Source organism: Pleurodeles waltl, chromosome 1_2 (assembly GCF_031143425.1).
Source record: "Pleurodeles waltl isolate 20211129_DDA chromosome 1_2, aPleWal1.hap1.20221129, whole genome shotgun sequence".
NCBI classification, from domain to species: Eukaryota; Metazoa; Chordata; class Amphibia; order Caudata; family Salamandridae; genus Pleurodeles; species Pleurodeles waltl.
In genome coordinates, this window is record NC_090437.1 from 131,958,215 (window position 1) to 131,973,797 (window position 15,583).

Below are 15,583 nucleotides of genomic sequence, written 5' to 3' on the forward strand. Positions count from 1 at the left end.
TAATCCAGAGGCAGTTTGTGTTAACAATAGAGTATCATCCGCAAACAATAAGCACAGGGTTTTTACCCCACCCAGCTTTGGGGCATCATTATCACAGTCATATAAATAGGGTATACACGTGTTCATAAAAAGTAAAAAGAGCGTGGGAGCCAACACACAACCCTGTCTAACCCCTTTCTGTAGTGGGAACTCTCCCGTAAGTTCCCCGTTTGGTCCCCACCTTACTCTAACTCTCGGAATATAATTCCTGGGTCAGTTTTAACAAGGAACCCGGGACTCCAGCCCTACCTAAAATCTCCCATAATTTTGAGTCAGGAACCAGGTCAAAATCAGACTTAAGGTCCACAAAGGCAACAAAGAGTCTCCCAGCATCCAGGTCCACTGTCTTTCATTTAATTGTAAGAAAGCGGAAGACCAGGTCTACTGTACTTGTTTTCCACCTAAGCCCGTCTGTATGTGACTTAAGGCGTCGTTTTCCACTATCTATTCCTCTAGCCTACCCAAAACATGGTAAGAAAATATTTTCTGCAAATTGTCAAGCAAGCTTATTGGTCTATAATTGCCCGGGACTGACCTATCCCCTTTTTTGTAAATTGGGACAATTATTGCACCTTTCCAGGAGCAGGGGGGTTGCTACCTGTCAGAACAGCATTGGACATGCTATTCATATAGGGGCCCCTGAATTTGAGATCAGATTTGAAGAAATCAGATGGAATATCATCTGGGTCAGGCCCCTTTCCCGATTTTTGGGCCTTAATGGCTATCTCTGTTTCTCTTAATGTAAACGGTGTGAGTCTGCCTACCTAAGTGTTATCAATCACCCTTGCTCTCCCTGTGCCAATTTGGGGCACAAACCCCTGCCTATAGAGTTCAGTAAAATAACCCGTCCAGTCATCAGGTGGTATATGACAACCAGGTCTAGGATTCTCTTTTCGCCCCCTTTGGGCTACCAACGGCCAAAATTGCTTAGGGTTACTTTCCTTAGCTGCTACTAACAGTTCCTACCAAGTTGCCTCCTCCCATTTAGTTTTACTAGTCCTAATTGCAGTGGAATACTCTTGCCTCGCCAAAATGATCATTGATCTGTCTTTTTGTTTGATTGCCTCCAAGAGTCTGCACTTGGCCTTTTACACACTTTATTAAACCATCTATTGCATTTGCCTATTTTCAGCTGTTTGTGTCCTTTGCTGGCTCTGACAAATAGCTTTTTCAAGGATTAGAAGAATTCAGCCTGAGTGGCCATAATCTGATCCGGTGTGTGTACTAGAAACAGCGGCTAGATGGTAAGTGGAGACTAAATTGTGAATTTTAGCCACTGATTCATTTGAATTTATAAACGTCTCCCATTTTATGGGACGGTTGTTCTCTCTCACCACTATGGGGAGCATATCTTCATGCTTCTGCTGAATGTCTTTTTTTTTTTTTTTTTTTTTGCAGAAAACCACCTATCAAACACAACCAAAATAGATGAGTGATCACTACAGTGTTGTTCTCCCACCCTAAGCTCTTTGATTTCATGCCAGATCCTTACGTCAGTGAGCACAAGATCAATATGACTGCCATATCTGAAAAATGTTGGATTTGATGGGGTGTCTGAAGGAAAGTGCCCATTTCCTGGCCGAAGTCCATGTATTATCATAAATTCAACGACCTGCTGCGCCCTTGCACTTGATTTTGGCAGTTTTTTTTTACTATTAACGGAGCTGGAATTCCCCATATAGCGTCCTCTACCTGCGTTAGCTCAGAAAAGAGGGAGTTAGGTTCTAGGGCACCTTAAAATCTCCAGCTACAATAACAAAATGTGAGGGAAGACATTTCGAGACAAGAGCTCTAAGCATACTAATAGAATTAGTAATTAGACTTGGAGAACCGGTCTATTATATATATTGACACACAGAAGCTGGGGACCCTGATGCAGCTTGATTAAAACCGCCAATATATCGGCTGAGTCTACATGGATTTCTTTAATTTCACCCACCTGGGAGATTTTTACCCAGGTAATAAGGCCCCACCTGCTCTCCCATCTGCAGATGGAGTAGCCTTCTTGCAAAATGAGGTAAACCCTTGCCTGTTAATATTTGAGGTGGCCCACGTTTCCTGAAATAAGAAAATCTTAAAGCTATCGATAAACTGCCCCCACTCCGCATCATCAATCTTATTGCGTATGCCAGCTATATTCCATGTAAGTTGTGATTTGCAGGGGCAGATGATAAATGCAGTCAGTCTATGTCTGAGAGATTATCTGCTTGCATTGTTCTCTTCTCCATTTGAGTTTACGCACTCCCTCCGAGCAGTCATAGAATACACCTCCGCAGATGGATTTGGATCCCAGTTTCTGTGCTCGTGGTAGTAGAGACCCCACTACCCACAGTGCCTCGGTCAGGCCAAGAACTTTTGAAAACAACATTTAAACCATTTCTTAAAGGATTATGCATCTCCACAGATATCAAACCTTTTACCAACATGGGACTAACAAGCATTAGTTCGATAGTATCCTTACACACTGATTTCTCTGTATAATGCTTGGCAGAAACTATATCTGAATGTACAATAGAACCATATTGCCTAACATGTCTTATCCAATGCATGACTTTATTTTTCAGCGACAAGCTGTCTTCCCGTACATTAGGAGGTAAGGAGGTACTTCACACAAGTAAATTGGATAAGCTCTATTAAGGTTTTTAGTAGAGGGCTGCACAGTGCTCGAATCCTATGCCATAGGAACACGCGGCCGGGTCAATGTCAAGGAGCTCTTTTGACCAGATGTCCTATGATGATTTTTGGAACTTGCCAAGGCTACTCTCGTTCTGACAGCTGGCCTAAGAGAGCCCTCGCTTGTCGTATTCCTCTGCCCTACGATGTTATGTAGAGATAGGCCTTCTCTTTGAGTACTTTCAGTATCCCTTTTCATTGCAATGGCTCGGAGGAGATTGAGTGCCTCCATCATCATTTGTTTAAGCTCTGTTACCTCTCTTTTTTAAAGCCATTAATAACATTAACCACTTCTTCCTGGGTGAACACTCCATTAGGCTGGTGGCTAGATATTTCCACAGTCTAGTCACGTTTACTAGATCCTGTCGATTGGTCAAGAGTCTCCAGTGGTAAAAAACCATTTTTACAAGGAATTTCGTGGACAATTACACTACATGTTGGGATGCTGTCAGCATTACTATGTGGGGTGCTACTTTTACTAGCCTCTGCATTAGATTCACCAGATTCCCCTGTTAACAACAAACCTGCCAAGACGTCTTTCTTGCAGGCAATATCTCCCTTGTTTGGCAATCTAGGTGTAAAAAAGGGTGAGAGTGAGCCACTTCTCAACCCCTTAGTGGTTCGCTTCCCTTTCCCCTTCAATATAGACTCTACTTCTTCAATTAATGAGTCAGTTTCGTTTGTTACACAATTCGAGAGATTTTGAGGAAGTTTGTGAATTTTGGGGATTTTGGATAAAGTTGCACCCGCTGCAGGACTCACTTTTGCCCTATGGTTTCCCATAACGTAACTTGTATTTGAAAAGGTAGTAGTGTCTGGGAGAATTAATGACTAGTCCCCACGTTAAGACCAAGAGGGATGGCCCGGCCTGGCCTCAGGCGGTCTCTGACGGGCGCAGACGGGCCCGCCCTTGGCCTGGGCTTTGCCCTGGCGCGTCCCGCACTGCGGTAAGGCAGAAGCACTTTTATGCGCTGTTGGTGTTGCTGGAGCAAATTCCTGTCGCCGCCCCCTTCTCTCAGGAGCTCCTGGGACACCGAGTCCCCTTCAAAATGCCCCACGCTGAGGGTAGACAGAAGCGCTTTTATGCGCTGTTGGTGCTGCTGGAACAGGTTCCTGTTGCCGCACCCTTCTCCCAGGGGTTTCTGTTTTCTTCTAATCTTCTTCAGGAGCAGGAGTGGTCTGAAATGGGAGCCTGGCAGTACCACATTTATGCTTGGCAGAAGATAGTGGGTTGTACCAACCATTGGGGGAAAGTTCACTGTCGCTAACCCTATTCACTTTGGCATTTTCTAGATGGCTGAAGTTTTCAGCCACACTAAACTTGGGTTATGAGGTCTGTGTGTTGGTGTGGGGTTTGGAGGGAGGTTTACTATGGTAATCCTAGTTCCCTTCTATATCTTACGCCAAAATCCAGTCTGTGGCAGTCCCTGTGCCCACAACAGACTCAAAGGCAGAAGTCAGAAGGCCAGTGGCGTTGGGCAGGTCCCGGGGAGTATAGGGGTTGGACTCTGGAAACTCCTTCAGCTTGGCAAAAGCACCAAGGTCCACCGCTGAGTCTTGTCGGCATTTGTGCAGGTTCTCAGAGTGGGGGGCAGAAGCCGGCTCTGGAGGTTCTGGGGCCGAAGGGCCAGGAAGGTCTTCCCTCAGCGCAAGGGGTTTCAGGCACTATTGTGCCATATCCATGTGCTTCTTCTCCAGAGGGGCCACTGCGTCTGAGACTGCTCTAATTATGGAGGAGTCTACTGCGTTACAGAATTCTTCTGTGATCAGGAAGTACTGGACGTTCTTCTCCTCCTCGTAATAATCCCTGCACTCTTCCATGGGGTCTGTGAAGTAAGTATACTTGGTGCATAGGTTTATGCACAAGACAGTGGCCACCCACCCGGTAAGAGGGAAATGGATTAAGTGGGGGTGTGGGGGGGGAGGGTATGAAATTGGCAGGCAACAGGCCATGAAGGCCTGAATAGGAGGAGAAATATATATATATATATATATATATATATATATATATCCAGAAAACAAGATTCTCTTTCTGTTTTAGCAAGAGAAAACCGCACTCTGTCGTTGTGCCAAAAATACCTTAACTTTTAATACATTAGTGAGATCATAAACAAACAAACAGGAATCCCCTGACGCGTTTCGGTCTCACCGGACCTTGTTCACAGGTGTTTCCTGTGTGCTAATTTCGGCGCTTTAAATAAAGTACTCCAAAGTAACAGAAAAAATACTCAAGTTACACCACTTATCAAGGGTTACTCCATAACATCACTAAATATATACACTTTAACAAAGAAAAATTAAATGTTTTTCTATATACATATTTACCAAATTATAACAGTGTTTTAACTACAATCCAAGGTGTTTTTCTCTAAGTTCCACATTGCATTCTGGTATATGTAGTTTATAGCATTTCATTGAATCAAATTATTTTTAAATATATGTCATAAAATCTTGTTTCAGCGACTAATGGAGACTTCAAAACAATTTCTGAGGTGTGTTAACAAAATATAGGGGCCCTCATTAGTTTTTCATTTATATTCACATTGGATTCATATTCATGTATTGCATGTTACCTACAATAGCACAATCCCCAAAGTTTCTTTCAAACAAGGCCCTCACTAAATCCTGCACCTCTGATGTATGAAAATTAATGTTTGGGTATTATTCCTTCAGTCAATTTATATTGATAGCGCCAAAATTGTATGTCTATCTGACAAATGACAACGGGAAAGAATTTAAATCAGGATGAGGAGTTATTTGTACACCTATAAGGGTTGTCATAGCTCATAAGATGTTGCCATTCATTTATTTTATGTCATTTCCACTAATTGATAAGATGCTTTCTCGCCCGTTGTCATTTGTCAGATAGACATACAATTTTGGCGCTATCAATATAAATTGACTGAAGGAATAATACCCAAACATTAATTACTCCCAGACAAGAAATGGCCAGAAATGCAACCTCAGAATGGTCTTTGCACTTCCTTTTCCAAAAGATTTTTTGTGATGAGTATGACTGGCGTATTTGGATCGGGTTGGATGGTGCTTAGGGAACTCCCTCAACCCTGGGAATTTTTGAAAACTAGAACCCTAGGGGAATTCAGGATGAGGTGCCTTATTTAAAGGCTGTGCTTTTTCCTACCCAAACATGAACACTGTGCTTTTAAAAAAAAATTGCTCAGTTATCTTGCAGGAGACCCTGAAAATTATAGATCCAGGGGAATCCAGGGTCACTGCCTCAGATTTATCTGGCTGAAAACTGTGGAATTGTATTCCCAAAACAAAAGTCCTACCCTCCTGCATTCCCATTGTTCTCCTTATAAATATGCTTCCACATATGTGTGGGTGAGTATATTTCATCAGACAGGAATAGCCCAACTCAGCAATGTAGAGTCAGTACAATTTCGATACATTGGTAGATCGGATTACATAATCCATCAGTCTACTTAAAAAATCATAGTACTACAAAATAATACATATCTAAAGTACAAATTGCATAGATAATTTAATTGTATATCACAAAAGAAACATTCATAAAAGGAGGGAGAATGTTTACAGTACTAATTCAAAGGGACTGCTATCATATTTCAGAACCACATTGATTGTAAAAATGTTGAAACAAAAAACACAACGTAATAAGTAGTTTCCAACGTACATTTGAGAGACAACCCAATAATGCCGGAGCCCCTGACATGTTCAAGGAGGACAGGGCCTGCCAGATCGGGTTTGACTGTTGGCATGGGGAGCATGGTCAAGATTGATGTGCATTTGGCTGGTTCCAAACTGGGGTGGAATGGTGGGTGAAAAATGATGGATTGGAAAGCAGCCCCGAGCGATTCCCAGTGGCTGAGAATAATTAAAGCAGTCCATTCATTACCTTGTTGTTTTTGCAATTCAGTCCCATAACACGAAATAGAGGAACAATCTCTTTGAACCTTGCATTATGATAAACACTACTGGAATTTATAATCAAACTACCTGCAACTATATGCAGCTTGTGGCAATGTGCCAAGTCTACATTTTATATAGCAAGCGTGTCCTAAAGGACTCCTGATGTAATCCAAATAAACATATTCACGATATTTATGTTTTATGATTCTTTGGCCGTTAGTGGGAATCATAACAAGAAACCACCAATAATCACTTTAAACTCAAGATTTATTGCCAGGTTCTAACATAGTTCATCCAAGGTATCATAAAGACATTAGAACTTTGCTTGACATCATTTAGCGTATTTCTAGAAATTCCTATTCTTGCGTTGTCCAAAACTTAAGGGGTTTCAGATTTGCTAGGAATTCAGAAGTCTTTGAAGCACAAACATTCTGCAAAGGCAATACAGATGCACTCTGGTAATTTGAGTAATGGTTTAATAAACTTGTTTTTACATTTTGTCAGTGAGTCCAAGTTGCAGTAGCCCCAAAACTTCGAGCCATGCAAGAGCTTAAGCTTTGCAAATGTCCACAACTGGTGATATGGGATGTATCGCTTTTTAAGTTTAAGTTTAAGAATCGCTGCTTCTGTATGATTTAACGCTAAATGACTTTTGACAGCTTGAGGAGACCATGGAGGATGACTTTGTTATTCTAATGCACAAATAATTAAAATCTGGAACCTTCTCATGAGCTGTGTCTTAAATATAAATTGCACACCAGAAAGATTTGTTAGATTAGAAGGCCATGAATTTTGTTGTCACTTAATTTATTTTAAGGCTGTGTGCTAAGCAAAAAGACCCAAGTCTTTCCAATAAGACCTGCAGGCCCATAGGTGTTTTCAAAATTAACAGGATGTCATCTGTGAACAATAATACTGGCACTTTGTCCAGCAAGTAGGGGTGAATCATTTATACAATCCGAAAGGAAGTCAATACACAAATTGACAAAAAGAGAAAAAGGTTTGGATGCTAGCATACCGCCCTGTCATACACCTCACTTCATTGCAGTTCTTTGAGTTAGCACTCCATTGATTTCCCCACTTGACTTTTGCATAACTGTTAGAATATAGTTGCATAATTACTAATTGGTTGCAGGCAATACCTTTATCGTAGAGTACTTCCCATAACTTAGATCTTGGGACTAGAGAAAATGCAGCTCACACATCTACAAATGCAACATCCAGATGGCCCTGATTTCCTCTTAATTGTAAATTCAGCTTGTCCAAGACCTGTTTACAGAAAATGTTTTTTAAATGATCAATAAGATTAGTGGGGCGATAATTCCTTGGTGAGATATAACAGCCTTTTTTATGAATGGGAATTACTTCAGCGCCCATCCAGGAATCTTGTACTGGCGCACCAGCTGCTATGACTTTAGAACATTTATTAATGTATGGGCTCCAGATCAGTGGTTCAATGAAGATTGATCCTCATGGGCACCTAATCAAAGTTTTGGAACTCCTGTCATTAAAACACCCTTTTAATTTCCTGCCTAACTCTTAGGCTCAGGCACTCTCTTGTGTGGTTTAAATGAATGACCTGGAAAGCATAATCTTGTAGATTAATTGAAAGTCTCTTCACATGAGTATGAAGTGGACCATTGCTATTCACTCCAGGGGGCTTTTGGTGACTGTATGCAGACTCGAATGTGGATTTCTCATGGAGAAAGGAACATTCTTCTCTAAGTGAACTTTGGATAGAGTTCTCACAATGACATGTGATCTCAGAATAAAACTGACGTTTGTTCCCCCCCTTAGTTATTATCACAATTTTCCACGTCTTGAATAAAGTTATCAACCCTCTTTTGAGTTCTTCTTAATGGGTAAAGGGAAGACTTAATTTGTATCTCGCCTAATATTTATATGTGCAGTTTCTTTGGTAATTCCCTCCTTTAATCTTAGTAGTATCTTTCAAATCAAATAACTTCATCATGACTTGATTTCCCTTTTTAGGTCGAACGTACGTGTACGGTCTCTTGTATACTTTTAAGTATACTTGTACTGTGGGCTTAAAGCCATTTCATTTGTTCATGTCTGTGTCATTTAAAAATCCTAACTTGCTCGTGGTCAGTCATGTCTATTTGTTCCTCCTTCTTCCTTTGGGAGCAGGGACCAACTACTTTATAATTAAGCTTTATCGGTTCATCTGTTCTTTGGGAGACTTTTTTTCTCTTTGTTTCCTGCTCCCCCTTTTCAATACAGAGCATTATTGCTCTCAGTTTAGCTTGCTGTACACAAGGCTGTTATCTTAGTCACATTTGCTTTTCCTCGATCTGCACCCTTGCTTGGTTTGGAGTTTGTTTACCGAGCATGCTTGCCCGGTGTGTTTATTTAATTACTTGTTTGCTAAGTAGCCCAAACTCCACCCGAAGATATTGGAGGCTTTACATAAGTACCAGCTGCATTACAGAAGGACATTATTCATTTTTTGTAGGCACGGCAAGATTAAGTGATGTTGAGCCAATGCCGTGACTCGAACCCTGGTCCTCAGTTCCAAAGGCGGCAGCTCTAGCTGTTGTGCCACACCTTCTCCCTGTTGTTCCTTGTTTCCGTGGCGCGCATGAGGCATTCCAGTTCGTTTCATTGTGACAGCGCGGCACGTTGCGCTTTGCTTACGTCCTCCATTTTTTAATTTAAGTACTTGCTCAAAGCTGTTGTTGTTTAACAGTAGGGAACTAAGACTTCGCACGCGTGAGCGTCCTATGTCACATGGCCACAGTTCTTGCACAAAACTGCACTCACACTTGCAGGTCGCGCTTTTAAGGTAGACACATCCAGCAAAAGGCACCCAGTTTGGTGTATTACTAGATATAGCGAGTGATGTAAATCCATGTGATTCTGAACATGTGATTTTAGACACCACAGTTTGTGGAAAATATTTCCGTTTGAAATTAAACCACGTTTGTTGTGAATAAAAAACAGGCCTTGCTGTGTCTTTTTAGGTCACATGAGGAGATGGCATGCAAGTTTGTGTGCTGGCTAAAATAGCAGTATCCTAAGTACAGTCTTTATCTCTTTGCAAATCGCTGTTCTCAGAGCCCGAGTACGTCTTCAGCGGCTGCAATTCTGCTCTGAAACAGACATGTTAAGTAAACTTAGTGACAGGCCTGCTAACGTCTGCATTCCAGACAGCTACAAGCTTCTGCCTGCAACATCGCTTCAGAGTATGACACCTCAGGTTAGTGGCTTCCGTGCACAGCTGTCAAGATGTTCTTTCCACCATCAACCCACAACCTACTCTGAAACTATTTTGTTTTAACCTTTTGATGTTTTTTTCATCGTTCTTTAGTCATCTTACTGGCTACTGCTTTAGGGTTTGAAATCAAATACACATAAGTATCATTCCCTTTATGTTTTGAAATGAATGCTGGAAGATAATCATTCTGTTGGAAGTTTTAAAAAGTAGCATGGCAGATTTAATTTATAATGCTAAATGGCAACATTTTCATTTTGCGCTGCAGATAGAGGAGGAAGGTGAATGGAAGTGTTTTAGTTATATGCAGGGCCATTGGAATTATGTGGCAGGAAAAGACCAAACTATGAAGCAGGGTTGACCAATTTATATGGCAAGAAAAGTCCAGTTATGAATTTACAACACCAATAGTTCTAACTCAAGCAAATACTTGTTTAGTAATGTTACCAACTGAGGCGTGTCGCTGCGTGATTAATACAGTGAATCAACAGCTGGCTTCCCTGGTTTGTATGTGTCTCTAGGAGGATGGCAAATCTCGCTCCATTATCGTCTGGCGTTCAAAGTGTGAAAGGATTGCAAATCTATATGTGCGAACAGCATCTGACTTTAAATGAGCTCTTTTTGTTACTTGTTTGCGAGGTCTAATTGCTGTTGGACAGGCAGTGCAAGGAGAATGTTTCTCTACTGAGTTTGGCAATGGAATATACTTGACTGACCCCTTTGTTATATATTTGTTTTTCAAAGATCCTAGGTATCTTGTTGCCAACTTTTATAACCCCTTTGGATGTGTCTTTTTTAATCAAAACGGGTTGTCCTTCAATCAAATTGTCAATTGTGTTGAATGTACAATTTTCAGCAGCATGCCTGCTTCTTTTTTTGCTGTTATTAGACCTAGGAGGCTTCCTACATCCTTCCATTACCAATTTTACAACACACCATACAATAATATTGCAACAGCGGGCCAAATACCTCCACAGAAGAAAAGATAAATAGAAAATGCAATTAAAAAAGAATGAGAAAAGGTTAAGAGCCCTCCTAGAATAGCAGTGGCATATTGCCATTGCAGCAGTTTGTGCACAATTCTGGTCAGTGTCCAAGCTCAACCCCAGTAATCATCAGAGTACCTGAGACTTCTCAAACGTTCATCAGTAAAACTTAAATAATTAAAAAACAAAACTAAGGGGAAGGAGATTGACCATTCCCTGGCTTTGACAGGCAAAGGTCCGCCTTTAGCCCGGGCTTCACCCTAGCATGGCAAACGCATGTCCTGTGCAATAGGATGAAGGACTGACCTGTATGGCTCTGGTGCAGTGGGATGGGGCCTCCCCCCCACTCCTTCTTCCTTGTGCTTAAGAGACTATGGGGCTTTGGACCCACCATCAACAGCGTCCTTGAAGTTTGTGCAGCAGAATGAATGACAGACCTGTATAATTCTGGAGCAATAGGATGGGGTCTGCCTCCTCCCGCCCCCCTCCTTTTTTCGTCTCTTAGGGATTATGGGGCCTGTAGTCTCTCAGCAACAGCATCCTTGAAGTGCCGCACACGGGATGAATGACGGAGACATCATTGCACTGGTGCAATGGGAGGGTCTCACCTCCTTCTCCACCTCCTTCCTCATCCTTAGGGATTTATGTTGCCTGGAGTCCCCCAGCACTATGTTATTGAAGTACCCACAATGTGAAGTCAGTGTGGACATCACATGGTCACTAGTGTCATCTTTTCATGTTACCTGGGTACTTGGTACCAGGACTTGTTGTACATAACTTTAGCATGCAAAAGGCAATACCAAGGATTGTCCATCTTGTCTGTGGGACCCAAGTGGTTAATATTGATTTTTATTATTCTGAAACTTCAGGGATGTCAAGAAATAACGATGGAATGTTTGACTTGTATGTGGAAGAGGATGTGAAGTTGTTCGAAAAAGTTGTTTCCGTTCTCTGCTTAAATTTGTCTGTTAAAATGTTCATAATGTTTAAATCTATTTAATCAATCAGTGAATTTATAAAGCGCGCTATGTGCCCGACAGGGTTTCGAGGCGCTGGGGGGGTGCTGCTAGCGTTCAAAGAGCCATGTCTTGAGGAGTCTCCTGAAGGTGAGGAGAACCTGGGTCTGGCGTAGTGAGGTGGGGAGAGAGTTCCAGGTCTTGGCGGCGAGGAAGGAGAAGGATCTGCCGCCAGAGGTCTTGCGCTGGATTCGGGGGACGAGGGCGAGGTTGGCAGAGCGGAGTTGACGTGTGGGGACGTAGAAGTTGAGTCTGGTGTTCAGGTAGGTTGGTCCGGTGTTGTGTAGTGCCTTGTGTGCGTGGGTGAGGAGTTTGAAGGTGATCCTTTTATCCACAGGGAGCCAGTGGAGGTCCTTCAGGTGGGGGGAGATGTGACATCGGCGGGGTATGTCGAGGATCAGGCGGGCGGATGCGTTCTGTATGCGTTGGAGTCGTTTGATGTCTTTTGTTGGGATGCCTGTGTAGAGTGCGTTGCCATAGTCAAGTCTGCTACTGACGAGGGCTTGAGTTACCGTCTTCCTGGTTCCTGTTGGAATCCACTTGAAGATCCTGCGGAGCATGCGGAGGGTGTTGAAACAAGAAGAGGAGACGGCGTTGATCTGTTTGGACATGGTGAGAGCAGAGTCGAGGACGAAGCCGAGGTTTCGTGCGTGGCTGGCTGGGGTGGGTGGGGGTCCGAGGGCGGTGGGCCACCAGGAGTCGTTCCAGGCCGAGGGGGTGCGTCCGAGGATGAGGACTTCCGTTTTGTCGGAGTTGAGCTTCAGGCGGCTGTTGTTCATCCACTCGGCGATGGATTTTAGTCCCTCGTGGAGGTTGGTTTTGGCGGTGAGCGGATCTTTGGTCAGGGAGAGGACGAGCTGGGTGTCGTCGGCGTAGGAGATGATGCTGAGGTTGTGATGACGGACCAGTTGTGCGAGGGGGGCCATGTAGACGTTGAACAACGTTGGGCTAAGAGAGGAGCCTTGGGGGACGCCGCAGATGAGGTTGGTGGCTTTGGAGCGGAAGGGTGAGAGTCGGACTCTCTGGGTTCTGTCAGAGAGGAAGGATGAGATCCAGTTGAGGGCTTTGTCTTGGATGCCGGCTTCGTGGAGACGGGTTAGCAGGGTGCGGTGGCAGACTGTGTCGAAAGCGGCTGATAGGTCGAGGAGGATGAGGGCTGAGGTTTCGCCGTTGTCCATTTGTTGTCTGATGTCATCTGTGGCGGCGAGGAGTGCGGTCTCAGTGCTGTGGTTTCGTCTGAACCCAGATTGTGTGGGGTCTAGGATGGAGTTGTCTTCTAGGAAGTGGGCGAGCTGGGCGTTGACGATCTTCTCGATGACCTTCGCTGGAAAAGGGAGGAGAGAGATCGGTCGGAAGTTTTTGAGATCGTTGGGGTCAGCCTTGGGTTTCTTGAGGAGGGGTTGGATTTCTGCGTGCTTCCAGCTGTCCGGGAAGGTGGCGGTGTTGAAGGAGAGGTTGATGATCTTGCGGAGTTTGGGGGCGATGGTGGCGTCGGCTTTGTTGAATACGTGATGTGGGCACGGGTCCGTGGGAGAGCCTGAGTGGATGGAATTCATGGTTGTTAGGGTTTCGGCGTCGTCTACTTGGGTCCAGGTGGTGAGGCGGCAGGTGTGGGAGGAGTCGTCGGGGGTGGGGTCTGGCGGAGGTGCGGTGTTGAAGCTGTCGTGGATGGCTGCGATTTTCTGGTGGAAGAAGGTGGAGAGATCGTAGCAGAGTTTCTGGGAGGGAGGGACGTCGTTGACGTTGGCGTTAGGGTTGGAGAGTTCCTTCACGATGCAGAAGAGTTCTTTGCAGTCGTGGGCGTTGTTGTTGAGGCGTTCTGTGAAGTGGGCGCGCTTGGCGAGTCGGATCCGTTGGTGGTGTTCACGGTTGGCGTCCTTGAGGGTAGCAAGGTTGTCGGGTGTGCGCTTGAGGATCCATTTCTTCTTGAGTTTCTGGCAGGTGCGTTTGGAGGTGGTCAGTTCGTCTGTGAACCAGGCTGTTTTTTTCTTTTCTTGGTTGGCGGTGGGTTTCTTGAGTGGGGCTAAGGTGTTGGCGCAGTTGAGGATCCATTGATGGAGGTTTATGGCGGCGGTGCTCGGGTCGGTGGGTTCGGGTGGTGGGTATTTGGCGAGTGTGCTGGTCAGTTGGTCTTTGGTGACTTTTCCCCAGCGGCGGTGAGGCGGTAGAGGGATTTACATTTATAAAGAGGCTGCTTTTCTGATTTTTCAAGTAGTATGGCAGTAGATTTCTGCACTGATTCATGTCACAGAAGCCTGACCTTTTGTAGATGAACTCAGTCTTATCTAATAAGCTTGTTGCAATCCTAGTTTAAAGAGTTGAGCTTTGCGTGCACCCTTTGACTGTTTGTAGTAGCAATCGTTCTATATGTTTCTTGTCTCTTTCATTCTTGAAGATTTGTTTGATGGTGCTGCAAACACTAGATTTCATCACGCCCCAGTGTGCGCCAGGCTTGATTTTGTGGTTTTAGTCTTCCCTGAAATCTTGTTTCAAATTGTTTGTTTTTACATGCATGTGCGATCTGCATTTAGTCTTCAGAAGATACTTTTGTGGTCTGGATGACTTTTTTTTTTTTTTTTTAACAATTTTAATTGTTTTTCATATGGTATGCTATACAATTGAATATCGGAGTACAGTACAGCCAAGTGCCCCCCTTGGGCAATTATCTGGGTACCCTAAAGTGCCACTCTGCCCAGAGTCCTTCCCTCATGGCTTCCCATGGCCCCACGGGGATATCCAGCATTTGTACGTTCCTATCCAATGCCCAGGGTCTCGCCTCACATGGCTCAAGATGGACCCCTGAGCCTTGTCGTTGCAAATTGTCCTGTGTTTCTGAGGCAGACCTGGGCCATGTAACTGGGCCGTTCTAAGCTGAGACAACGATCCAGCCCATGTCTCCACTCATCCAGCGTGGGTGACACCAAATCCATCCATGCCTTGGCAATGTCTCTTATGGCAACAATCATACCTAGCCACAATAAGCCAGCTTGTATCTATTTCCATCAGTGTTATCGGAAATAAGGAGCACAGCAAGCCTGGGATTTCTCGAGAGATTCCATCCCAGGATCCCCTCCAGGGTTATCCATACCCCTTCCCAGAAGGGTACCAGGACTATGCAGTCCCACACATTGTGAAAAAAGTCACAAATGGGCAGTGAGCATGACAGACCTGTTTGTAAGCGTATTGCCCCATTTGCCCCACCTGCATCCTTGTGATATAAACCAGTAAAGGTATTTTCATTGGGTGGCGTGCAATTGAGATGCTATAGCAGCTTCCTGAGGGAATTACAGGGTTTCCCTTCAGTTGACTTCATCATGCGTGCCCAGGTCTAATGCCCATGCAATGCAGTTGGACAAAGGAGTCTGGAGTTTTGACCACAAGAGATTTTTAAACAGGTAAATTTGATGTTTCTTAAGAGATGTCAGCAAGACTATGGCCTCTACCGGGCAGTGCTCTGGAATGTCATCTAAGTCTGAGATATAGGGACAAGTGTGTGTCTGATCTGCATGTAGTGGTAAAACAGTGTGGTGAATAATTGAATTCTTCCCGCAGATCAAGAACTGTGGCCTGGTTGACCAAAACTCCCAATTTAGATATAGCAATCATGTCCCATGCACCAAAAGCTCAACAGCGTTGCTACTTGTCTAAGCCACATGCCAGACCATAAGGGAGTCTCTCGGGTCAGGTAGCGTGACTAGCCAAGGGACTTGAGCGTGCCACTCTAAACACCACTTGTGGCTCCGGTG

General features: G+C 44.2%; 1 protein-coding gene across 3 annotated transcripts in view; it reads left to right on the forward strand.

Annotated features, from left to right (window-relative positions):
* CCNI (cyclin I) overlaps window positions 1-15,583 on the forward strand; it is a 344,582-nt gene that overhangs the window by 168,132 nt on the left and 160,867 nt on the right. The window contains exon 1 of one of the 3 annotated variants that reach the window (XM_069236822.1): window positions 1,174-1,283. The exons of the other annotated variants lie outside the window; for them this stretch is intronic. Coding sequence (XP_069092923.1) covers window positions 1,281-1,283 — 3 coding nt within the window. The 5' untranslated portion in view covers window positions 1,174-1,280. Of the gene's footprint in view, window positions 1-1,173; window positions 1,284-15,583 lie in introns of those variants that run through there. 3 annotated transcript variants of the gene reach the window in all.